A 26,985-nucleotide genomic window follows, 5' to 3' on the forward strand; every position below is an offset into this window, starting at 1 on the left:
CTGTTGCTTGCCATTTTAACACTCCATCCTGTTCTCTTGCCCACGTCTGTCCTTGGCTTGCTGCATTGTTCGAGTGAAGCTCAACGCAAACTGGAGGAACAGCACCTCATCTTCTGACTAGGCACTTTACAGCCTTCCGGACTGAATATTGAGTTCAACAATTTTAGATCATGAACTCCCTCCTCCATCCCCATCCCCTTTCCGTTTCTTCCCCCTCCTTTTTTTGTTTTTTCCAATAATTTATATAGATTTTTTTCCCACCTATTTCCATTATTTTTAAATGTATTTCCACCCATTGTTTATCTCTACCTTTTAGCCTTTTTAGTATTCCTTCACCCTACCCCCACTAGAGCTGTCTGTACCTTGTTTGTCCTACTTTCTACTCTTAATTAGCACATTCCTTTAGATATCACCACCTTCAACACCTCTTTGTCCTTTTGTCTGTGACATCTTTTGGTTATCTCCACCGATTACTGGCTTCTTGTCCCAACTACCGCACCCCCCCACCCCTTTAAACCAGCTTATATTTCACCCCTTTCCTATCTTTACTTAGTTCTGTTGAAGGGTCATGAGGACTTGAAACGTCAACTGTGTTCTTCTCCGCCGATGCTGCCAGACCTGGAGTTTTTTCAGGTATTTCTGTTTTGGATTTCCAGCATCCGCAGTTCTTTGCTTTTATATTTTAAGCACCCTGGGATGATTTATTAAGGCATTATATAAATGTAAGTTGTTGATCTTGGCTTTCAGTCAAGCCATGGATTGAATTTCTCTTGCTAACACAGAGGTGCTGAGCCCAAGGCCCATAGGGGTCCATCCTTATCTAAACTTAGATTAGATAACTCAGACTGGAGAATCAAGTTCTCATAATGCCTCAATACCTATGAGAGAGAGAGAGGGAAATGGAGAGGACAGGATGTGAACAAAAAGGAATGTTCAATTTGCTGTGAAAATTTATTTATAATAATCTGTTACATTGGTGGTAAGATTTAAATAGTTGAAGTCAGAATTTGGTTACAAAGGCAGCAGCGTGTGAATCACAGGTAAAGAAGCTCAATTCGACAATGAATTTAAACGTTTTAAACTCCTCAGCCCCATCCCAACCCATGCTTATTTGCTGCAAAGGGAATCTTCAGATTGTGACAAAGATCTGTGACTCAGTATTGGGGAAGTATGCACCAGGAGAGGGGAGTAATGGAACAATGCCAGGTGCTGTTGGAAAGGTGCTTGGGTGTCTGATACCAGTAAAATTCAGAGTATGGCATTTATCAGGTGCAAACTATGAGGAAGAGAAGCAACCAAACCCACACATGAAAAGACACAGCATTTTAGAACAGGGGGCTAAATTCAAATACCAAAAACATAGCAGCTCCAGTCCACTTCAAGCCTCCCAAGAAGTTTTTCAAAAACTAACTTCTGGCCCTCCATTATTGGCTCATGAATCTCTCCCCAACTAAACTTAAACCAGAGGCCATCATTGAGCAGTTCCTCATGGTCAGACATTTGCTTGGAGCCCAGTGTTACCTACACGAAAATCATTTCACAAAAAGCACTGGTAATCGGGAGCTGTGGTCAGGCAGACCAAAGGTTTAGACCCACAATAGTACTTGCCACTCTAAATGGCCCATTTCTGTCTCAGATTCCATTGGTACAGACATTCAGTACAAGCTTAGTGACTGCCAGAAACCTATTGGGATCATGCAGTTGAGCTTGATCTTTCCCTCAGCCCACTTAAAGGTAAAAGCATTATTCAGCAGAGTAACTGACAAGTGATCAGGGCTCCAATCCTGGCCCATTTCGACTTCCAACCCCCAACACTTCACCCCATCCTCTGACTCAGGTTGCTGAAGCCAGTTTTATGGGAACAATATTGTTCTCCTGGAGCTCAATCAACTCAGTCAAGATTGGTGATTAAAACCAAGTTCCTTTCCAACCTGTAAAATGCTTCAATGCTGATTATACCTTTAATGAGTTCCATCCAACTGGGTTTGCAGTGATGGCCTCAGTCCCACCAACATTTCATGATTTTGTTTTTAACATGTTACGGTAAATGTCATTAGCTAAAGTTGCAGCAGACAGTACATTGATGTACCAGGTTTGATTGAACATTCATCATTTTGATTTCAGACTTGGGCAGAGAGCTCCCCTAACACCCGGCCATCAGCTTCCTGAAACATGACCAGTTTATTCAGCAGGAGATCTGAAGCCTCATTCCAGCTAAAGTTTTATTTAAGAAATTGGTTATACTTTATTATTTTGGAGCACAGTATGCAGGAGATTACTCACATTGTGTGCAGTGTGGCAGGATGTCCATGTGATCCCTCACTGTGCTGTTAGCTCCAGCACAGAACCAACAGCAGAGGAAAACTACCGAAATCATCATACTGCTTTCCTATAAATTGCAGCTGCTGTGAGGGACAAAGTGAGGACCAGCTGAGCAAAATGAAAAGGAAAACAATGGGACCAGGAGTTGAGTATGCTGATTCTATTTTAAGCACCATTTAAACTTAGATTTATATTTTTTTACTCAAAATTTGTTTAGCCTTCACCTAGCTACTGCGTTTAAAAAAAATTCAGTAAGCCCCACCAAATCATGCAACACACCCAGTTTTGTTGCACTGGACATAATTCAGGGTTACATCTTGTTTTAACCTGCCATTCACAATCTGATTTGACCGAAATTCAGAATACTTACTGATTGGGTAGGCACTGCTGGAAGAGTGACATACGCCAAGGACACAGCAGTTAAAGTAGAGCTTTATATTTTCAGATCAAGCCGATTCTCTCCATCCCTCCCAGTGCATTGTTCACATGGCCATTCTTCAAAGATGTGCTCAGACTGCAAGCCTCAGCAGGTTATTTAACCAAGGGTTACACCACAGGGAATCACCAGCTTTATTTGTCCTCTCCTTAGCCCAGGGACACTGAGGCCCACTGCAGCTGTGGCCATGCCTAGGATCAGTGACTTCAGTAGAGGAAGGATTGAACTGGGGGCTAGGTGTGCCTGGTGGCCAAGCACTATACTTAGCAGTGCCCCCTGTAAACTAATTCATGGATCCATAATACAAACTGCAGCCAGGTGGTACCCTATACAGGCACACTGTACCAGGGTGGGAGGGTGCAACCTCTGCCTTACAATTCTCTCAGCCATGAATTATTCAAGTGGGTAACCTGCCAGAGCCACAATGGAGAAGGAAGGGGAAGGAAGCCATCTTCCCTTGCCAGGTTTTATTTCCCCTCATACACGACAGCAGAAGCACTGCCAGAGGCCACAGGTTTTTGGGCATGTGAGGAAAGAGGATATAGAGAATAAATTCATTACAGTAGTCCATGAACCAAGACTTCAAATAAACAGCTTCTCTGCTGTCCTTAGAATCATAATTCTATTATTCTGTCTTCGTTTTTGTTAAAATTCTAATTTCCTATTCATTAAGGCAATGTTTGGCAGAAGAGCTTACATGATTGATAACATGAACAGGACTCACTTTTAGCAACACAGGGGTGACTGCCCCCAACCCCAAATCAGACAAAAGGAAACAGCAGATTGAAAATTAAAATGGATGATTAACCAAAGAAACTTTTTATGTCAGCATTCATTTCAAACCCTCTTTTTACAGAAGACAGATTAGAAGCAATGTTTTGCAAATATTCGGGTCACTGACTCTAACGTGAATTCATCCTGATGGCTGAGCTAGAATTTATTTTGTGATTTGTTTTATTTATTTGTAAAAATGGAAGATGTCATCTTTCTAACATCCCCTTGTACTTTGTCTCGCTGGCCTGATCCCAGCTACATGGCCTTTCAGTCACTGCTGATAATCCACATAGCCAGCTATCAGCACTTGACATTCTGTCCTTGCTCATCAGCTGCAAATATTTCCTCTCCTGCTCAACAGCTTCTGGTCGGTGCTAGGTTGTTCAATGCAAATCAGATCACTGATCAATGATGAACTCTTTATCTTCAGCTGTCTGGTGTAAGATGCTGTGCTAAGGCAGTCAGACACAGAGCAGCATTGGGAAAGGATGGAGAACTTCTCAGAAAACACTGCGCGGACATACAGGAAATGCAGAAAAATGAGGATCGAGGGAGTTGGAGTAGCGAGGAAGGACAGTGGAGTGGAACTGAAGGTTGTGCACTGGCTCCTAGAGGTAAAGCACAGCAGATAGAACAGGATGGAGAGTAGAATGCGGTAGTGCTGGTGTAAACAAGGTTCTACTGGAGTCTGCCACGAGGTAGCTGGAGTAGATTCTGTTGTGTTTGGTGTGTGATAGTGGTTAAAAATTTCAGAAGATGACAGGAGACAGCAGCCTCAGTTATGGCAAGATTTACTAGCTCTTGAATGTGGCAGGAATCTCAGCCAGACAGGTGGTTAGTAGCAGCATCTCTGGCCTATTTTACAAAACAGGGGAAACATGTAGTTGGAAAAAGGAGGATCACATGACAGTCACACAGCCATCCCATAAAACCTTTACAGGCCATCAGTCCTGTCACCATCAAATCAACTCCTTGATGAAGACTTCCAGGTCATCTTCACTTTTAACACCTACGAATTTCCCCACGACATCCCCGTCCTTCATAGCAATTACGGTCGGGACCACAGTCACCTGCAAATCAATGGGGAAAACACAGCAATCTTCCATTTTCATTTATGTAGCTGAAACTTTAAAAGTAAAACTGTGTAAATATTAAATCACAATGCAGCTGTTTATTGGAAATCAGTGGCTCAGAAGCAGATATCAACTTGGTGGGAAATGATTGAATCACAGCAGAGGAGGCCATTCTGTCCAGTGTTCCTTTGCCAGCTGTTTGAAAGAGCCATGCAATTAGTCCCATTCTCCACTGCTCTTTCCCCATAGCCCTGCAATTCCCCCCCACCCCCTTCAATATTTATTCAAATCTCAGTTACTACTGAACCTGCTTCTGCCAACCTTTCAGGCAGCACATTCCAGATCAGAACACCTTGCTGCATTAAAAAGTTCTCATCTTCCTTCTGGTTCTTTTGTCAATTACTTTAAATCTCTGTCTTCTGGTTACTGACTCTCCTGCCAGGAAACTGTTTCACCTTATTTCCTCTATCAAAACCCTTCAAGATTTTGACCACTTCTGTTCAATTTCCCCTCAACCTTCTGTGCTCCAAGGACAGTAATCGCAAAATCTCTGGTATCCCCGTGTAACTGAAGTAGATGAAAGGGGAACACAGCTAGTCCAGTGCTGGAGATGGTACAAGAACAGACTCAATTATATGGCATCTCAGCGCCATTTCAAAATGCTTCACATACAATGACTTGTGTTTAAGTCCAGGGGTAGACATTTTGTGAACAACATGATGCTTATCACAGTGATGTGGTAAAGCACTGCTCAATCAATTTTGATGTTGGGTTGGGGAAAGAACGTTTATCAGGGGATTACCACTCCTATCTCTACCAATATTACTGCACGTGTATCAGCTGAACCACCTGAACAGAAGGAAGAGGCTCCCTTAATAACATCTCACTTGAAGAGCAGCTCCTGTGATAATGCAGCACTCCCTCAGTGGCAAAGTGCTGCCAGATGACATCCTTGGATAAGGCATTAACCTGTGGACCTCTGAATCCACAGGGATCACTGCTACTAACTTGAGCCAAGCTGCCACCAGAGTCACACAGATAATGAAAAAGGGCACTAGTGAGGCTTTCCCATGTTCTAATTCCAGTTGCACTGTGCCAAATGGCTCTCCTAGCTTCCAGCACACTGTCCTACAGTATGCACAAAGCTCAGTGTCTCCAAGGAATACTCACCCGTGGCTCCTCCAGAGATAGGGGGAGAAAATCAACATTTCAGCCTGCAATCTTCCAGTCAAAACACTATGTTCTGGCCCCATGAGGTTGGTGGGGAGAAGAAACATAAGTTATATGCATGGTGCCAGCTGTAACATGTTCCAGGAACAGAAGCACCACACAAATTACATGGGCTTAACTCTTTCATCCCCCATTAACTATAATTTTGTCTGATCTGATAACCTCGATTTAATCTGAAGTCCTACAGTTACCATATATTTTGGAATACAAAATCTTGTCTAGTATCTGGAATGAACTGTCTGAAAGGGTGTTGGAAGCAGATTCAATAGTAACTTTAAAAAGGAATTTGGATTTGGATTTAGAAAAGAAATTCCAAAGATATGGGAATGAACAGGGAAGTGGGATTAGGATAACTTTCAGAGGGACACTTGACCAAATGGCTTCCTTCTGTGCTGTATGATTCCACTTTATACCCTTTTCATCTCTACAGTTCTTATCACTTCTGTAGCTCCTGCTGTACAGCATCCAGGAATTGTGCCTGGACTTTGTGATGCTATTTGATGAAGCCCTAGAGGCCCCCAATTTCATTCCCCCTGCCATCACCAAACATCTAGCTGGCTGAACTCCCCACATGTGGCCTCTGGACATGAATGCAGCAGGGTGAAGAAAATAAAACCAACATTCTCCAATCATGGACTCTGCACTGTACCTCAACTCCCTGGAATTCAGTTCGGGTCAAACATCTGCTCCCCCCCGCCCCTACCAGATTTACTGCGCATTCCATTCAGGAATGCAAGAGAGATAAATCGACAGACTGGACTGAACCCAAATTAAACAGGTCTGTTTAGCTGCTCCTGGGTGAGTCAGTGAGCTTCAGTCAGGGCAGCCAACTGTGAAAGCACAGATGCTGTGGCTTCAGGTTAGGTAAGGTTTAATTAGCATAGGAAGGACAGTATAAAAATCCCCGTACAAAATGGGGCAGAAAATGTTCATACGTGAATTGCACGACAGGTTCCTTTCTCTGGCTCGATCATGCGTGAAATGCTAAATTGGGTCCAATTCAGATTGGAATTCAAACTTGTATGACGCACAGAGTTAACGCCTAAATGTTTCTACAATCATCTAATTCTACATACATTGTGATAAAAACTGGATCAATGTCATAACCTAACTCCTCAGAATAGGAGGACTCTGGACTGCACTATACAAGGTATATTAGCTCATGTTTCACTTTCACCTCTGTTTATCTTCCCTAAATATTCTCCGCCTTCAGAAGCACCTAATCCAAAAAGGGAAGCTGAGTTTCAGCCTCCAAATCCTCATTCCAAAAGGGAGGCCAATAGTGATGATTGAGTTTGCCACTTGCACAGGACATACACACTTAAAATAGTCCAAATAAGAAACTGAACGTGGTCCTAGCAGGCCTCCCATCTTCTACCCTCCATAACCCTGAGCTCATCCAAAACTCATGTCTTGCTCATGTCCTAACTTGCATTAATTCCTGTTCACCTATCAATCCTGTGCTCGCTGAACTACATCGGATCCTGGTTAGGCAATGCCTTAATTTAAAAATTCTCATCAATGTTTCTAAATCCCTTCATGACCTCACCGTTCTCTATCTCTGTAATATCCACCAGCCCTACAACCCTCCAAGATCTCTGCTCTCCTCTCATACTGGCCACTTGCTTGTATTTATTTGTACCCGTCGTGGAGCTAAGACCTCACTCTGTATTATATATATAAAAAAATCAGCATAGCTAATTTATAAAATCTTTAAAACTGGACAAAGGCTTTACAATGTCTGAAGCCATTGCTATGACTGAAACACTAGGAACTTCGTGGCATTCAGAACAGTTATAGTATCGTTATCCCTGAAGAGGCGCTAACAACCCTGTGCTTGCAGAGACCAAATTCCAAAGGAATTACACAAAGCCATTTAGATTTCTAAGATCAGATCCAGCCAATGGAGACTACATGTCTGATAGGACAAAGGACCCTGAAACTTCCTTTGAAATTACTAATGGTTGAAACATTAAAACATTAACCATTTCAAGAATCTAGACAAAAGGAATATACATCCTTTGTCCAAACCAGAGTGGAAAAGTGGGAGTCATATCACATGACCGTCCGCCTTCAACCCGGCTGGGAGAAAGCTCTGTGGAACTGCAAAGACAGTCCGCCATCTTCCAGCAGCTGAGCAACAGCAGAACCAGAGCTCTGTCCAAGTTGAAATTGCCTGCTCCAGAAACCCCCAACCCCATCTACACTATTTCTACTGGAACCTCACTTCTGTACCAACACCTACAAGATTAAATCATCTCTATGTGCCTATCCCATCGTGGAAGTCATCTCTACTGGAAAAGTGGATTATCCAGCATCTGTTTTCAACCTGCTGACTCTGTGAAAGAATATACCATTGGACTTTGATTCTGGACTGATGTGAAATAATAGTTCTTATTTTGTCTGTGGCCTTTGCCCTGTACCTCTTTCTGTTCTCTATCCCACCTTTATTGTACGAATGAAAATGAGGCCATGTTGTGACTCTCCTCTCACGTTTGAGTGTGTGCAAATAAATTGATCCTTTTAGTTCATCCTATCTCGAGTTTGCTGTGGGGTTATTAATAGAGAATTGGATCATACCAAAACTGAAAGGAGGTTGGGAAAATATACACATATAAAAAGGGAAATCAAAAAACACCTTTCTGTTTACGGTGGGAGGAGAAATCAGGGCTGTTTAAATTAAACCCCACCCTGTACGTAACAACACGCTTAACAATAGGTAACTATGCCAGAGACAAACAGATTTACCCATTGAATCCGGGTTGGATATGGATGCCATTCTAACAAGAAACTGCTAAACATCTACCGGCTCCACAAAGATGGTGCGGAGGAAGAGGGGTGGTGGGTGGCAGGAACAGTATTTACCCTTTAGTGAATCAAGGAAACAATGCTGGGTTTTCACAAGGAGCTTTAAATCCTGTAAACTTATTGTTTTTGTTCTGCTGTTTAAAGTTCAGGGTATATTTGACAAGTAAAGCTAAGCAAGTGTGGAGGTTGAGATGGGTTTCTTAGATAAGTCCTTTTGTCCAGTATTAAGTAATATAATCAGGTGCCCATACCTTGTACTCAATGGCGAGGTCTGTCTGATCATCTATGTCTACTTTTGCCATTACGACCTTTCCCTCCTGTTTTGCCACCATCTTCTCAAGTCTCGGACCAAGAATGCGGCAGGGGGCACACCAACTGATGGAGCAAACAGAGAGACAGTGAAGGTGGCTGCATTAACAAGGACAAATAAAATTACTTTAACATCAGTCCTCTCGAGAGCCCATTCGCATTTAATACACTGTCCCCAGGAACTTCTAGTGGTCATTCATCACTAGATCTTATACACCATGTACTGGCGGAATATTCCACTTTGCACTTGACTTGATCCTGTCCTTGACCTGTATCTACAGACTCACGCACCTGTATCACAGACCACTGAACAGTGATCAGATTTTGGGATGCTTTCCTGCTCCATCCCAGAGACAAAGGCCAAAAGCCGCACAGTTAGCCCAGCAGAGATCAGCTAACCTTGTGGATATAAGTGTCTAAATCTGGGCCTGCCCTGGACTATACAACTCAGTATGATAATAGGTGGTGCATTTGACGATTGAGTCCAATAATCTCCAGAAACCTGAGTATTCTAAGACAGGCGTCGAGCCAAATATAATGATCTTTGTGATGATCAAATATGATGTTCTTACCCTTCTCCTGTTCTTGCAACACAACCCCCTCCAAGAAATAAGATTTTAGAGCTTCTCTCCACATCTCAGTGACATCAACTGTGGACACTTTCCAAACACTAGGGCCTCACCTGTACCTCAGTGTCAGTATAAGCTCTTAGTTAAACTCTGCAAGCTGTTTACACCCCCAAGTTTCACTGAAATCCATCTATTAGATTTTGAGATACATTGTTTCTAGACAAATAGATTAACAAATCAGATGAAAACATTACTTCTGCCCACCTTCAGTGGCAGAGGTAACACGAGACAGAAAGAAAAATTAATCAGCATGTCAGGAGACAGGAATACTTCAGGTATTAGAGCTGAGGACTAAATTTTGACAAAGCTGGATACATTAACTGCCCCTCTGTCCATGCTGCATTTCTAGCATTTTTCACCTCCAGAGTTTTCAGAGCAGGTTGTTGGATGTGGATTGGCCTAAAGCCTTCTCAGTGAGATAGTTGTTCTTGACAAAAATATTTTTCTCCTCAGCATGGTAGTTAGAGAGCATCAGCCAGGCAGGGAAAAACCTCAAGGAGGTGTTGCATAATTGTAATAACGTTGAGTTACCACAGTGTGGCTGAGGTAGGCACTATACAGAGTGCCATCTTCACTCATTTTATTTATTTCCCTCCCTTTTTTCTCTACTGATGTCAGCATTCTTGCCTTGGGGTCAAAAAGTCACAGGTTCAACAGCCACTCAAAGAGACATGTGCACAGGAAATCTAGGTTGACACTCTGGTGAGGTACTGAAGGAGTACTGCACTGTCAGAGGTGCTGTCTTTCAGATGGGATGTTAAACTATGGCACCTTCTGTTCTCTGAGATGGATGTAATAGATCTCATGGTGCAATTCGAGGAAGAGCAAGGGATTTCCCCCTGATGTCCTGGCCAATATTTAAGCATCAACCAATAGCAATAAACCGATAAGTCATTATCACATTGCTCTTTGTGCTCTTGCTGTGCACAAATTGCGTTTCTTACAACAGTGACTACACATTAAGAAGTATTTCATTGGCTGTAAAGTGCTTTGGAATGTTGTGTGAGTGTGCTGTAATGACTCTAAATGTAAGTCTTTTTCTTTCCCTTTTGCCTTACATTTACATCAAGGATGTCATTTAGAAAAAAATGGCAAACCGATGTGACTCAAATGTACTGCCTAAAAGGGCAATGGAAACAGATTCAATTGTATCACTTAAAAGGAAATTGGATACATATTTAAAAAGAAAATATCTGTAGGGTTATGGGGAAAGAGCAGAGGAGTTAAACTATTGGAAAGCTCTTTCAAAGAGCCAGCACAGACACAATGGGCCAAATGACCTCATGTGCTGTATAAATCGACCAAATATAGATATACACAGCACATTTTCAGTGTGACCGACCAGGAGTGAATAACAAGATGGGATTTTCACTCTATTTTTCCCTCCCCACCTCCTCCTCCTATCACACGTGATGCAATTGATTCTTCGTGGCAGTGCTGATTCTTGCTGGGTAACAATTCCGAAGACATTGCCAGCCCTTGGCAGTATCACCGATGTCATCCTTCATATAGCAGGCCAAGAAATTAAATGGCTATTCGAGTCTGGGAAACTTCACAGCTGAACACACTGGTATCATTGTGCTGTAGGGAAAGCTATCAGGAGCTGGGGTCCTGATGAAATCTGCTCCCTCCGTTCAGGGACAACCCAGAGCTATGGGTGCCGATTGTACAGCCCTCAACGATATTGTGTTAATTGAACAGAGGCAAGGTATAGCTGTGCAATTAGTTACGCTGGTACTGAGTACGTCTTTGGTGTATCCTTGATCAGGCTACAGTCTGTTTTCATGTAATGCTGTACACAAAATCATTTATAGAAGTCAGAGAGTAATAAACCAACAGCTTTTATCAATCTTCGATGCCATTTATTTAACAACTTTTACACTATACATAGGAAGGTCTTAAAAACTGGAAGCCAGGTTAAATCAGTTAACTTTTGAACTGCCAGAAGTGGTAAAGTTCCTGTTTCCATGGACTGGCCAGTTTAGTGAGTTCCAGCTCACATACAATTGTGATGAAACAATTACAGTAACACAGCTACAGCTGTGTTGAGAACTGATCTACATTGGCACCACATTGGATACCACGTGATCAGGCACAATGTACAGGTGAAAACGAATAATTAATTTATTTATAAGTAGAATAATATATGGATACACAGCAAGAAGCTAAGAATACTGATATCAACATACATACAAACATACAAATTTGGAGCACTCAGCCCCTCAAGCCTGCTCTGCCATTCAATAAAATCATGACCAATCTGATTGTAACCTCAATCCCACATTCCTACCTACTCCCGATAACCTTTCACCCCCTTGTTAATCAAGAATCTATCTAGTTCTGCCTTAAAAATGTCCAAAGACTCTGCTTCCACTGCCTTTCGAGGAAGAGAGTTCTCACAAGCCTCAGAGAAAAAATTTCTTATCTCTGATGTAAATAAGCGACCCTTTATTTTTAAATAATGAGCCCCTATTTTTAGATTCTCCCACAAGAGGAAACATCCTCTCCACATCAACCCTGTCAAAACCCCTCAGGAGCTTAAAGGTTTCGATCAAGTCGTCTCTTACTCTTCTAAACTCCAGTAGATACAAGCTAAACCCGTCCAACCTTTCCTCATAAGATGGCCCACCCATTCCTGGTATTAGTCTAGTAAACCTTCTCTGAACTGCTTCTTATATGAAGGAAACCAGTACTGTACACAGTACTCCAGATGTGGTCTCACCAGTGCCCTGCACAACTGAAGCCTAACCTCCCTAATTTTGAAATCAATTCCCCTCAATAAAAGATAACATTCTATTAGTTTTCCTAATTACTTGCTGAACCTGCGTACTAATCTTTTGTGATTCATGCATTAGGACATCCAAATCCCCCTCCATCTCAGAGCTCTGCAGCCTCTAACCATTTAGATAATAAGCTTTTTTATTCTTCCTGCCAACATGGCAATTTCATATTTGCCCACATTATATTCCATTTGCCAGATCTTTGCCCATTCATTTAACCTATGTCCCTTTGTAGCCTCCTTATGCCCTCTTCACAATTTACTTTCCTACCTATCTTTGTGTCATTCGCATTGTAAAATGTTGAGGCCCCAGCACTGATCCCTGTGGCACACCACTCGTCACATCCTGCCAACCAGAAAAAAGACCCACTTATGCCAATTCTCTGCTTCCTGTTAGCTAGCCAATCCTCTATCCATGTCAATATGTTACCCTCTACACCATGAGCTTTTATTTTCCACAATAATTTTTGATGTAGCACCTTATCAAATGCCTCCTGGAAATCTAAGCACAGTACATCCACCGGTTCCCCTTTATCCATAGCACATGTGACGCCTTCAAAGAACTCCAATAAATTGGGTAAACATGATTTCCCTTTCACAAAACCATGTTGACTCTGCCTGACTGCCTTGAATTTGATGGGGTTGAGATGTATGTCAGCCATGATCTGAATTGGGAGAACAGGCTCAAGGGGCTGAATAGCCTCCAATTCACATGTTTTGTAAACTGACAGTGATGGTTTACTGATGCTCATGGAACTGGTGGACAGATGCTATCATACCAGGCTATGTGTATTTGTCACCCCTTCAGAGACACAGGATTCTCTGAAAGGCACAATGATCTGAAGCCAAAGTTTTGAAATCTTATTTACCTCCTATCTGAAGTTAAACAAAAAACAACCCGCAATCCCTCAGCCAAATCCCGAAAGTCCACACATGTGCCCAATGGTCACAAGTTTTCCTCCCACTTCACCTTAAATGCAAAGACACAAAGTCCAATTTCAACAGTTCATTGCAGTCCCAGCTCAAGCTGGAGCTGAAAGTTGCAGTTCTCTGGTCAACACAATTTACAGACCCTGGCAGATAGTGTACATTTATAAGTCAGCTCAAGTTGTGTGGCTTCTCAACAAAACTGCTGCAAATTTACAAAATGGTGACACTGGCACTGTACATCTTTTGGACTTTTCACACAGTGTGAAGGGTTTTTTGCAGCAGACTCACACTTCTGTGAATGGACTAGGTTAGTCAGCCTCATCAGTGCATATCTTTTTGAATGCAACAGTAATGAATACACAGGAGTGTGGTCAGTTGGCGCCATCACATTCGAGTGCGACATGTCCACAAGTAAATTGGGTCTATATTCTCTGGAGTTAGAAGAATGAGAGGCGATCTTATTAAAACCTACAAAATTCTGAAGGGCTTGATAGGGTGGACACAGAGAGACTGTTTCCATTGGTTGGGGAATCTAGAACACAGGGATACAGTCTCAGGATAAGGGGTCGATTATTTAGGACTGAGATGAGGAGAAATTTCTTCACTCAAAGGGTTGTGAATCTTTGGAATTCTCTACCCCAAAGGGTTGTGAATGCTGCACTGTTGAATATATTTAAGGCTGGGATAGACAGATATTTGGTCTCTCACGGAATTAAAGGATATGAGGAGTGGGCGGGGAATTGGAATTGAAGCCCAAGGTCAGTCATGATCGTATTGAATGGTGGAGCAGGCTGGAGTGAAAGATCGGGCTTGCATTTATTTAACGCCTTTTACGACCTCAGGAAAGTCCAAGCATTTTACAATTAATCACGTACCAATGAAGTATAGTCACGGTATAGGAAGTATAGGAAATATAGCAGCCAATTTGTGCACAGCAAGATCACACAAACAGCAATGTGATAATGAGCAGACAATCCTTTGTGACATTGGGCGGGAATAAAAATATTGGCCAAGAGAGCAGGGAGAAAGCTGCTTCTCTTCACGATAGCACTGTAGGGTCTTTTATTTTTACCTGAGAAAGTATCTAGGATATCGATTTAACGTCTCCTCTGAAAGACAGTATATCTGACAGTGCAGCACTCCCTCAGCACTACATTGGAGTGTCAGCCTTGACTTTGTGATCAAGTATCTGGAGTATGCCTCGAACTCAAAACTCAGAACCAACAATGGGCTAGCCACTGAGCTCATCATTTTTTTTTTTTATAGACAGCAAAACCTTTCCACCTCAATGTGTTTTTGTAGCCAACTCGCTAGGATTGTATGAAAATGTAGCTTAACTCACTTTCTACATGGAGCGCAGAACAAATATAACTCAATAGTGAAGGCCACAGAAACTAGTAATCTATATCAATATACAATATGGGGCAGGGAGGAATATAGGAAAAGTATTAGGCCTAACCATCTTCAGCAGCTTCAATGATCCTCCCTCCATGAGGTCAGAAGTGGTGATGTTCGTGGACGATTGCACAATGTTCAATACCTTTTGCAACTCCTCAGTTATTGAAGCAGTCCATGTCCATATGCAGCAACATCTGGACAACATTCAGGCTTTGGCTGATAAGCGGCAAGTAACATTTTGTGCCACACAAGTGTCAGGCAATGACCATCTCCAACAAGAGAGAATCTAACCAGCCCTCATGACAGTCAACAGCATTACCATCACTGAATCTCCCACTATTAACATCTTGGGGTTACCATTGACCAGAAACCTAACTGGACCAGCCATATAAATACTGTGGCTACAACAGCAGGTCAGAGGCTGGGAATTCTGCGGCAAGTAACATCTCCTGACTCCCCAAAGCCTCTCATCGACAAGACACAAGTCAGGAGTGTGATGGAATGCTCCCCATCAACAATATTCAGGAAGCTCAACACCATCCAGGATAAAGCAGCCAGTGTAACTGGAATCCCAACCACCACCTTAAACATTCACTCTCTCCACCACTGGCACACAGTTGCAATAGTGTGTACCATTTACAAGATGTGTTGGAGCAACTCGTCAATGGTCCCTCGACAGCACCTTTCAAACCCATGACCTCTACCACCTAGAATGACAAGAGCAGCAGAAGCATGTGAACACCACCACAAAGATCCCCTCCAAGCCACACATCATCCTGACTTGGAAACTTGTCAACATTCCTTCACTGTTTTTGGGTCAAATTCCTGAAACTTAGCACCTGCCTCTAGCATGTGTTGGAAGCATTTGTAGGTAGGTACTCAACATGATTGGTCACATCATGAATGAATCTTCCTTAGCCATCAAGTCCTAGGGCAAGACTCAAACCCAAAGCTTCTGGCTTAAACAGGGGGTGCTGGGATACTACCCACTGCACCAGAAGACCTTTCTTAAACAGCTGAGTGACATGCTGTTTTCCAATCTAAAGGAACAGTTCCTATGGATTGGATTCAACCTTGGACGAGGTGGTAAAGTGGCTCAAGCAGGTTTTCCATTAGCCTCTGAATACAACCCGAGAGAGTGTCTCCATTCTCTGCTGGTGAGGTTCTGCAATGATATGAACTTCGACAGAACCTCCCATTACTCCACCACTTAGAAGGACAAGGGCAGTAGGCACATGGGAACACCACGACCTCCAAGTTTCCCTCTAGTCACACACCATCCTTGACATGGACATATAATGCCATTTTCTTCATCAGTGCTGGGTCAAAATCCTGGAACTCCATCCCTAAAGGCACTGAGCAAGACCCTTCACTACACAGACTTCAGTGGTTCAAGGCATTGGCTCACCACCACCTTCTCAAGGGCAATTAGGGATGGGCAATAAATGCTGACTTTACAAATGAAGCCCAAAATCCTAAGAATAAATTATAAAATAGAATCAACCCAGTTGTTAGTGAGTGCAGTCCAACAGGACCAAGTTGAGAATGTGCTAACTTTATTTAGGATTTGCCTGGCAAATCCACAGTTTAAGCCACTTCAACTGCTGTGAAAGATGGAGTTTATGCACTTTGGTGTGCAGTTATTTTGCTTCTAACCCACATCATGACGGATCTGGGATTGCACAACAGTGACAGCTGAAAAATGTTTTGCTCCCCAGCATGAGCACCTCTTATCTTGATAAACACTAAAACTGACAAAACAAGCATTCAAAGGTTCAGTATTTCCTTTGTTTCTCTTCACAGGAGGTTCAAACTTCCTCTTTATTCCACTGGAACAATGCAGCTCGATATATTCTACTTACTTTAATGAAAACAGGTAAAAACTATCAAAATCTCTCCAAGATATTGTACTTCCTTTTTTCACCAACACAAAGCTCAAGACTGAGGGAAGTTTAAAGAAACCACCACTTCCCTCTCTTCTGAGGGCACTGACTCATACCACAATATTCAGCAGGCAGCAGCAGATCCCCAATACCTCAGCAAGGTGGCTATTCATCACAAATCAACTTGAGTAGCAAGTACTGGCAGGACAGCCCTGTGGTCTCAAGAACTAGTTACCGAGACTTAGAAAATTAAGCAATGGCCATTGGATGTTGTCCTAAACATTTTTTCGAGAAGACTGATTGCAAAGGCCATGCATTCCTCTACTGGTGTCAACTGTGGCTCAGTGAGTAGCACTCTCCTCATTGAGTAAGGTCATGGGTTCAAGTACCCCTCCAGGTATTTGAGCACATAGTCCAGGCTGACACTTCCAGTCAAGTCCTGAGGGAGAGGGACACTGTTGAAAGTGCCGTCTTTTAGATAAGACATGGGAATGGGAGCATAGTGGTAACATTACTGGATTAGAAATCCGGAGACCTGCTCTGGATACAAATTCGAATGCCATCATAGCAGCTAGGGGAATTAGCAGCAATTACATAAATAAAATTTAGAACAAAAAGCTTGCATCGGTAATGAAACTACCATTTTGTCGTTAAAAACCCATCTAGTTCACCAATATCTCAGAGGGAAGGAAATCTGCTGCCCTTATCCAGTCTGGACTATATGTGACTCCAGACCCACAGCAGTGTGGTTGACTCTTAACTGCAGTCTGGAATGGATTAGCAAGCCACCCAGTTGTATCGAATCTTTACAGAGAAGACGAAGAAAAATAAAAGTGGATAGACCATCTGACACTGACCTAGATATTGGATACGACAAAGACACCTCCAGCCCAAATGACTCTGAAAAATCCCCCTCATTAACATCTGGAGTCTGGTGCCAAGATTAGGAGAGCTGTCCCACGGACTAGTCAAGCATAGAATCATACTTTAGATCACCAAACTGCAAGGCAGATCCATTAGAGATGGTGGCACATTAGTATAAAGTCAGTCAACATTGGCCCTATGAAGTTTTATGGCATCAGGTCAAATAGGAGCAAAGAAACCTCCTGCTGAGTACCAACTACCACCCTCCTCCAACTGATAAATCAGTACTCTAGCATTCTGAACATCATTTGGAAAAAGCAACTACAGTGGCAAGGGTGCAGAATGTACTCTGGGTGGTTGGGGGGGAGGCTTCAATGTCCATAACCAAGAGTGGCTTGGTAGCACCACTACTGACCGAGTTGGTTAAGATCTGTAGGGCATATCTGCCAGATGGGTCTGCAGCCGGTGTGAGAGAATGAGCAAGATGGAAAAACCAAATTAGCATCATCCTCGCCAATTTACATGTCGCAGATGCAGTTGTCCATGACATTACTGGCAGGAGAGACCGACGCACAGTCCTTTGAAGACAAAGTCTCATCTTCACACCAAGGATACACTCTATGATGTTGTGCGCCACTACCACTATGCTAAATGGAACAGACTCAGAATTAACCTCGAAGCTCACATTTGGGCATCCATGAGGCGCTGTGGGCCATCAGCTGCAGCAGAATTGTATTCAACCACAATCTGTAACCTCATGGCCTAGCATATTCCCCTCTCTACCATTACCATCAAGCTGGAGGATCAACGCTGGGTCAATTAGGTGTCAGAGAGCCCGCAAGGAGCAGCACTAGCCATACCTATAAATGAGATTTCAACCTGGTAAATTTACAACACAGGACTACATGCATGCTAAACAGAAGCAGCATACTATTGACAATCAACGGATCAGATCAGAGCTCTGCAGTGCCGTCACACCAATCATAAAAGATGCTGGACAATTAAACAACTAATAGGCAGAAGCAGCTCCACATACATTCTCATCCTGAATGATGGCGAACATCATACGTGTCAGTCTTCAGCCAATTCGATTCAATCTACATGATATTAAGGAACTGTTGAATTCACTGCATAAAGCAAAGGCTATGGTCAACATCCTGACTGTAATGCTGAAGACTTGCACTCCAGAACCAGCCACGTCCTTAGCCAAGCTGTTCCAGTACAGCTACAACGCTGGCATCTAAACGACAATGTTAAAAATTGCCCAGATATATCCTGTCCACAAAATGCATAACAAATCCAATCCAGCCAATACCACCCTATCAATCTACTCTTGATCATCAGCAAGTGATGGAAGGTGTCATCAACAGTGCAATGAAGCGACATTTACACAGCAATAACCTGCTCACTGATGCTCAGTTTGGGTTCCACCAGAGCAACTCAGCTCCAGACCTCATTAAAGCCTTGGTTCAAACATGGGCAAAAGAGCTGACTTCCAGGGGTGAGGTGAAAATGACTGCTCTTGACACCAAGGCAGCATTTAGATAAGGTGTGTCAACAGGTAATCAATGGGAATCAAGGGGAACACTCTCCACTGGCGGGAGACGCATACCTAGCTCAAAGGAAGATGGTTGTGGTTGTTGGAGATCATTCATCTTAGCCCCAGGACATTCCCAGAAGAGAGTTCCTCAAGGCGGTTTTCTGGGCCCGACCATCTTCAGCTACTTCAATGATCTTCCTTCCAACATAAAGTCAGAATTGGGTATGTGCAATCATCAATGAATAGTCTTCAGTATCATTCACAACGCCTCAGATAATGAAGCAGTCTGCCCATATGCGGGATGACCTGGACAACATTCAGGCTTGGGCTGATAAGTGGCAAATAACATCCATACCACACAAGTGCCAAGCAATGGCCATCTCCCACAGGAGGGACCTTTCTGCGTGCAAATTAGCAGCTGTGTCTTCTACATTACAACAGTGACTACACTTCATTAACTGTGAAGCACTTTGGAATGTTCTGGAGGTTGTGAAAGGTGCTACATAAATGCAAGTCCTCTCTTTCTTTTCAGGGATGGAATTTTTAGAACCAGCAAAGTCAGGGGAGTCACCAGAGAGGTCACTGTCCCTCAAATAACATTACAACCAAGTTTCTTATGAGACCCTGAGGACACAACAGGGTGTCCTTCACTTATTCTCAATAATAACCTGGGTCTTACCTTCAATTGATAGTTTTAGTTCAGAGTCACACACACTAGAGCACCTCAGCAACCACTCCCACTGCACTGTGCAGCACGCTGGATAATCCCACAGTTTGTTGACACAGCTTTGGTCAATTTGATTATGAAGATAACATTCCAAGACAAACGTATTTCAGTCCAATCACTCTTTCTTTGAATCGAGAAAGGGGAATTGAGTGGGTTAGAGACACACCGAGGTTGGAAAGAGACCAGCAGTGGAATTAAGGAGTAGAGTCAAGGAGCTGCATTTAGGAGATTCCAAGCTCAGGTTTAAAAGCACACACAATTGTTGAGGCAAAGGGAAGGCTGAGAGAGGGAAAGACTTCTTCATTGTTACAGTTCCATCAAAGAATGAGCCAGAATGAGAGCGATGTCCCAGAGGAAAGTATGCAGGAGAGCTTCTTTGCAGCACAGAAGAGCAAGAGGTGAGAGCCAGTGTTGGCATTTTCATTTTCAGAAAACTTTCCATTTATGTAACACCTAATCAGACTTCTGAAACATTATATCCAGTTGTATGTGTGTGCATGAAAAGCCAGGACCAGGTTCAGCAGTGTTACTTCTACAGTTAAATAGTCTGCCAGCATTCGCTGAATTCACATGGGGAAACAGTCAGTTTAAGCACAGGGTATTTGGGGGTGAAGGGGTGGTGGTGGGGGAAGTGGCAAGAGACAAGATATGTGGCTGTAATTACTTCCTCACTGAACAGGTGCAAGAGAACACCACCATCAGCTGCAAGTTCTCCTCCAAGTCTCATACCAACCTCACTCAGAAACACATTGCCATTTCCTTCAACGATTTTGGGTCGACATCCTGGAACTCCCTACCTAATAGCACACTGTGCAGGAGCACCTTTACCACATGGATTCAGCGTTTCACCACCAACTTCTCAAGGGCAATCAGAGATGGGCAATAAACACTGGCCTTGCTAGCGATGCCCATATCTGTAAAGAAATAAAAAAAATTGAACTGCACTTTTCTATGCCCCTCAGTTTTAATTCTGCAGCCCCTGATTTGGATTTCAACATGGAGCCTGTTTCCAAGCTGTGCTGTGGGGCTACAATGCTGCTAAGTTAGGGAGGGAATTGATAGCACCTGGGAAGTACGGTTTGTGAAAACATACCCCATCCATCGAGTATCAGGGTTCAAATTCCAGCTTCAGCGACTCTTCTTTCTTTCTCTGTCTCTTCACTGCCAAAGTTCAAATGAGTTCAGAGATGCTCCCCACGGCATTGCGAGAGGTACAAGGCCACAACATGAATCAACCAAACTCATTACAAATGAGTACTCAATTCACAGTCTGTAGAAGCACTATAATGGGAGTGGGAAATGGGAACATGGGAATGCACAACCAATGTATTACTTTTGAAGTACACTCACTTATATAAGGAAACACAGCAACACTGTGCACAGTCAAAGCACATTGACAGTACTGAGATGTATTAATGTTTGGCTGTTATGACTCTGAGAGCTCCCTGCTTCTTTGAAATGAGCCATGAAAATCTGAAGAGGCAGAAAGTAGACATGATTTACTTCCACAGTTGTTTCTCGGTCCACCTCCCTGACATCATTCTCCTGTGGTGTCATTGCTACCTGTCTCCACACCAAAAAAACTTGCACTTATTACATAGTGCCTTTCATGCCCTCAGGTCATCCTGGAAAGCTTTACAGCCAATTAGATAAATTGAAGTATTATCCTTGTTGTAACGTTTGCACATAGCAACAAGATATTCTGTTTTAGTGGTCAGATGGGGCCTCAACTCATTCAAAGGGCAGCCCCTCCAATTACCTCAGTACTGCGCTGCAGTGTCAAGTGCTTAAATTTCCAAAGTGGGGCTTGAACCCACAATCTTCTGACTCAGAGGCAACAACGCTACTAATTGAACTATGGCAGGCACCACAGTGCAGTCAAAGAAGCTTTCCAAAAAGGTACCTTCACCCTACATAGTCATCTCTGGAGCATTCCGGAGCTCCATCCAAGATTCCATTCATTAACTTCAAACGACTACCTGTCATCAACATCAGAGGCAAGCACAAAGTCAGCTCTCTTGGTGATGATAGCCAACTATAGACCACCAACACCATGGAGCCCTGGGCTCTTATCCTTCAGTTTATCCTGACTGGCTGTCACACATCTCTGTTCTGCCTGCACAAGCAAGTGAAGATGGACCAATTTGGACAGCAGAGTGCACTTAAGAGGAAGCTGGATAAGTATATTAGGGTGAGATGAGATGGTTGGGGGAGGATTGTAAACACCAACCAAATGAAGTGAGCGGTCTGTTTCTTTGTTGTAAAAGTTTTGTAATTCTATGTAAATGGCTGCCTGGAGGAATTGCAACATTTTACAATTCTCTGCATCACATTTTAGGAGGGGCACTAAGGCCTTGGATAGGATGCAGAGGAGATTTAAGAGAATGGTACCAGGGATGACGGACTTCAGTTATGTGGAGAAACTAAAGAAGTTGGAGTTGTTCTCCTTAAGAGGTGGTTATGGAAAGTTTAACAGAAATGTTCAAAAACATTAAAGGTTTTTATGAGAGTAACAATGGGCTAAAAGGTTTCTTCCTATGCTAAGATTCTGATTGAGAACTCCAGCAGCAAAACTGAAGCCACCCTGCACAGCTCTCACCAGCATCCGCTTTTCCTGTCAATTCCATTCGCCTCCCTGACTGAACCCGACAGCACACTGCCTCCTGGCCCTGCTTAAACTAAGCTGAGCTTTCACTCCATCCATCCACTCCACTCCACTCCCTCACTGCCTGCATTTAAGACTTGGAATCTTGGCCTCAGCAAAGGGGCCAAAAGGCCAATTAAATTACTCCTATTGACACTTCACCTATGATCCATTAACCCAGCAAAGATCAAAGATTCATTCCTGGTTGGCATGACTGATTAATTATAACATGTGGTGCACCTTTAAACCACTGGGAAACTAAACAAATTCATTCAAGGGGAAATAACATTGCTGGCAGAAGGCAACACGAGGCATTAACTCGTAGCTTCCTCTGATGTCACAGCAGATTTTTTTCAGTAGTTAGCTAAGGTTATGAAGCAGGAAGGCCCCAGGACCAATACCCACACCCACAAATCTCAGTCAAGGGTTTCTCAGTTTCTAAGGTGGATCAGATGGGAATAATCCCTGGTTTTCACTCCAAACCAGGAAGCCTTGTTTACATGTGGATTTAAGGATGTAAAGTGAGGGTAGAATTGAGCTCAGTTGCAATGCCGCCTCTGTAGCCGGCTACTACTCAGGCAATGACCACTCGGACAATTAGTGCCCAAAATGCATTGGCGAAAACCCAACAATGGCTAACACAAAAAGCATTAACTCACCTTGCATGGAAATCCACCAAGACTGGCTTCTTGCTGTTGATGACTCGATCAGTGAAATCTAGCTGGTTCTGTACATTGAAGGAGACACTGCAAGCTGGAGATTCACAAAACCTTCTGACGGTGGGAGGACCTGCTTGGTGTTGGGTGGAAGGCCCAGTGCCGTGCCAGGAGAGGGAGCTCAGGCTTGACAGGAATGCTGAGGACTGAGATCGCACTGGGGCAGTGGTCTTCCTAAGGGTCAAGGGCACAAGCCTCCTCAGCAAAAGCCTCTGAGCCATCTGTAAAAACAGGCTGTTAGCGTTAGGACATGTAAACAATTTCAAATGTGAATGAATTACTGCAGTAGCCTTCAGTTACCACACTTATAAACTTAAGAACAAGTGAAGGCCACTCAACCCAGAGAATTTTTGAATAGATCACGGCTTATGGCATCTGCATCACACAACCACTGAACTAAATTTAACTGTCCCTGCAACAAGGAATGTTCCATTCCAACCAGGAATATTCCCAGATCACTCCCCTGCTGGGTGTCAGGTTAGCTCTCAGACTGGATAGCAGTATGAATGGGCAGGTAGCCCCAGGTTAGTTTGTTTCACATCTTCACACATTCCTTTAGGGAATAGTTGGGAAGTGTCAGAAGGGTTGGTAGGCTGATTATCAGCTTGTTGAACCAAGTCATGAACGTTCCATCCATGGCCAACAAATACTGGAGTAGGACTTGAACCGGGAGCCTCTGGCTCAGAGGCAGCAGCGCTACCAACTGAACCACGTGACCTCCGTCAGATTGGGGAGGCAACAATCAGCTCCCCAGTACCTGTGTGTGGCGACTAAGCGAGGAAATGGACGGGCTTAACTGTGTCGCTAATGTAGCTGAATAGTTTGCCTCTCCTGAACAGCAGACATGTGAATGAAATAATCAAGGGCGTCTGGCATGTAACATGGAGGGGCTGAATGGCCTACCCTTTTTGTGTTTATGGAACTGTCCCGTAACAAACTGTCAATGTCATCCCACCCAAAGTCACAGCTGGCACAATGTAGAACCTTCAATGCCTCTAAGATTGGCCGAATCAGCAGAGACCAGACTTCTCTACTCCGTAGGATTTAGTACAGGGCAGGGAATTTATGGTTAAGCCACAGAGATGCAGAAAATAACAATAAAATGGTGCTTTAACGGCCTCTGCAGATACATGTCATGCATTCCAGTTATACCAATGGAATCTCTGCTATACTGAGTGGGTAAGGAACATCCTAATGGAGGGGAATGAATAAAGCAGATCACATGGATTTGTCCTAGCAGTCACCTAAAACCCAACGATCCATTACCTGGTCACGCTCTGGCATATGGTGCAGGTCAAAGTGAGGAGGGAAGATAGGTGCAAACAATTTTAAACACACAGAACACAAATCATAGGACTGCTGTTACGCCCAGACATGCAGTAGTTTACAGAGTGAGCAGCCACCCTCACTCTGAGCAACATTCTTGTAAACCTCCTCTGCACTCTCTCCAGAGCTATTACAGGAAGGACATAATAGCTTTGGAGAGAGTGCAGAGGAGATTTACAAGAATGTTGCCAGTGTTAGAAAAGTGTAACTACGAGGAGAGATTGGATAGGTTGGGATTATTTTCCTTAGAACAAAGAAGGCTGAGAGGTGACTTGATTGAGGTGTACAAAATTGTGAGGGGAATAGATAGAGTGGACAGGATAAAATTGTTTCCCTGGGTGGAGAATTCTAGAACCGGGGACATAGATTCAAGTTAAGTGGCAGATGGTGTAGGGGGGACATGAGGAAGAACTTTTTTTACACAGAGGGTAGTGGGTGTCAGGAATTCGCTGCCCAAGTTGGTGGTAGAGGCAGAAACTCTAAACTCTTTTAAAAAGTACCTGGATCTGCACCTTAAGTGCTGTAAGCTGCAGGGCTATGGGCCGGGTGCAGGAAGGTGGGATTAGAAAGGGCACCTGGGTGTCCTCGAGCTGGCATGGACAAGATGGGCTGAACGGCTTCCTTCTGTGCTGTAACTTTTCTATGGTTCTATGAGCAGTCTATTTTCAGGCAATACATAGATCAACCAAATAAATGACGATGCCGCAGATCAAGGTTGAAGGTATTTACTTGAATGGGCTGAGAACACAATACAATTGAATTAACATTCAGTTTGCCTCTCACTACAATATTATCCAATTTCCCCTCTCTACATCCATGGCTAAAGTTGGGGTCTCTCAGAAGTGCAGAAGCCTAATATTATCTTACTCTTTTCCAAATGTTTGCACGCAAGCCTGTCGCACTGGCTATAATGAAATATGGTAACCAATTATTGTGAAACAAGTTACATCTTCAGCAGAAATCCAAACAGTCACTGGACTTCAATGAAGGAGCAAGTACCAATTTGATTTCCTGCCTCCCACCCCTCAAACCCCACCTCTCCTGGTTAGCTTTCATGCTCCACCATGATAATTGACAAAAGGCTAGAGATCAATTTTATAAATTCCTACATTGCATGTTCATCAGACATTATCAGGCAATTTTTAGATTTCTCTTCAACCCAGCTCCCGGGATTGCCAGCCCCTCTCCCCAGATTTCTCTCTCTCCGGATTTGTTTATTTCTTACTCCCCAAGGGCAGTTACTCCCCAAGAGTCAACCACATTACTGTGTACTTGTAGGCCAGACCAGATAAGACTGGCAGATATTTTTCCTTCCCTAAAGTACATTAATAAAGAACATGGAACAACCAATGATAGTTTAATAGATTGGCTTTAAATTCCACATTTATTAATTGAATCTAAATTCCATCTACTGCCATGGTGGGATTTGAACCAGTGTCTACAGTTCGGTCGAAGGGTCATGAGGACTCAAAATGTCAACTCTTTTCTTCTCCGCTGATGCTGCCAGACCTGCTGAGTTTTTCCAGGTAATTCTGTTTTTGTTCTGCAGTACAGTTGCCAACTGATTAAATGTATTCCTGAAGGTTTCATCACGACTTGCTCCCATGCTCCAGCCATTAGTCAGCCAACAATGCCTTTCTACACCAATTGGAAAGCAAAAAGACTCATTACCCAATTGGATGATGCTTGACTATCAACCAAACAGCCGTTTTATCTCCCATTGTCAATACTTTTTATCCAATAAAGAGAAATGTTCAATGGAAATGAAAAACAAAACCAATATTTTTAATGTCCCTAGTATTTTTTCTGCAGGGTTGTACAGGGTGCCCTAGAGTTTGTTCTTCAATTCTTGGAGACTCCAGGCCAATCCTGGAGGGTTGGCAACCCTAACCTCGGGGCATGAGCTCAAATCTCTGGATTACTAATCCAGTGACTTTACCGCTACGCTACCTTCTGCCCTTAAGTATCTGTTCTCCTTTATCTCTCTCACCTTCCCTCTCCCCGGGTTTTTCTCTGCCAATCCCTCTCTCTCGGTTTTTATATCTTTCTTCTTCTTTCTCACCTTTGCTTCCACACGCTGCCAAAGCCACTTCCGGATTAATCTAGCGTCACTTCCTGGAAACGGCTTCCCAGACGCCTTAGCAGTTTTGGGACCGGAACAGAGACTCCCTCTCCTTTTGCAGCGGAGGGGGACAGAGCGAAGGTTGGTTTGTGTGGGGCCGGTGGGGAGGGAACGCTGAAATTAGTGTGTGCTCCGGGCGCCATCTTTGTAAAGGAATTGGGCGGGGCTAACCTGTAGTTATGTGGGTGGGTTCAGGCCCTGCCCAGTTGCTTGGTTTCAGTTGCTGCAGGTTCCTCTTGTGCTTGGGTGCATTGAGTTAGAGGAACTAGACAACAACTTACATTGACGCCTTTAACAGGATTAGATGTGGTATAGTCACTGAACTAGTAGTCCAGAGGCAAAAACAGAAAATGCTGGAAAAACTTAGGTGTAGCAGCATCTGTGGAGAGAGAAATAGAGTTAATGTTTTGAGTCTATGACTTTTCTTTAGAGCCTTGTTTCAGATTTCCAGCATCCTCAGTATTTTGCTTTTATT

At 43.4% G+C, this 26,985-nt stretch overlaps 1 protein-coding gene across 2 annotated transcripts; it reads right to left on the minus strand.

Moving 5' to 3' along the window:
* Positions 1-937: 937 nt before the first annotated feature.
* Positions 938-26,663, minus strand: txn2 (thioredoxin 2). Of its 2 annotated transcripts, none has more exons than XM_041177657.1 (4): positions 26,451-26,663; positions 23,006-23,283; positions 8,895-9,018; positions 938-4,602 (listed from the first exon to the last, which is right to left on the minus strand). In XM_041177657.1, exons 2-4 carry the CDS (start codon positions 23,281-23,283, stop codon positions 4,492-4,494), a joined length of 513 nt encoding a protein of 170 aa, XP_041033591.1. In that variant the 5' UTR covers positions 26,451-26,663; the 3' UTR covers positions 938-4,491. The 2 variants fall into 2 exon arrangements, with proteins under 2 accessions (XP_041033591.1, XP_041033590.1); XM_041177656.1 differs by having other exon boundaries at positions 26,379-26,639.
* Between the last annotated feature and the right edge of the window lie 322 nt (positions 26,664-26,985).

This window comes from Carcharodon carcharias, chromosome 31 (genome assembly GCF_017639515.1).
Source record: "Carcharodon carcharias isolate sCarCar2 chromosome 31, sCarCar2.pri, whole genome shotgun sequence".
Classification (NCBI taxonomy): domain Eukaryota; kingdom Metazoa; phylum Chordata; class Chondrichthyes; order Lamniformes; family Lamnidae; genus Carcharodon; species Carcharodon carcharias.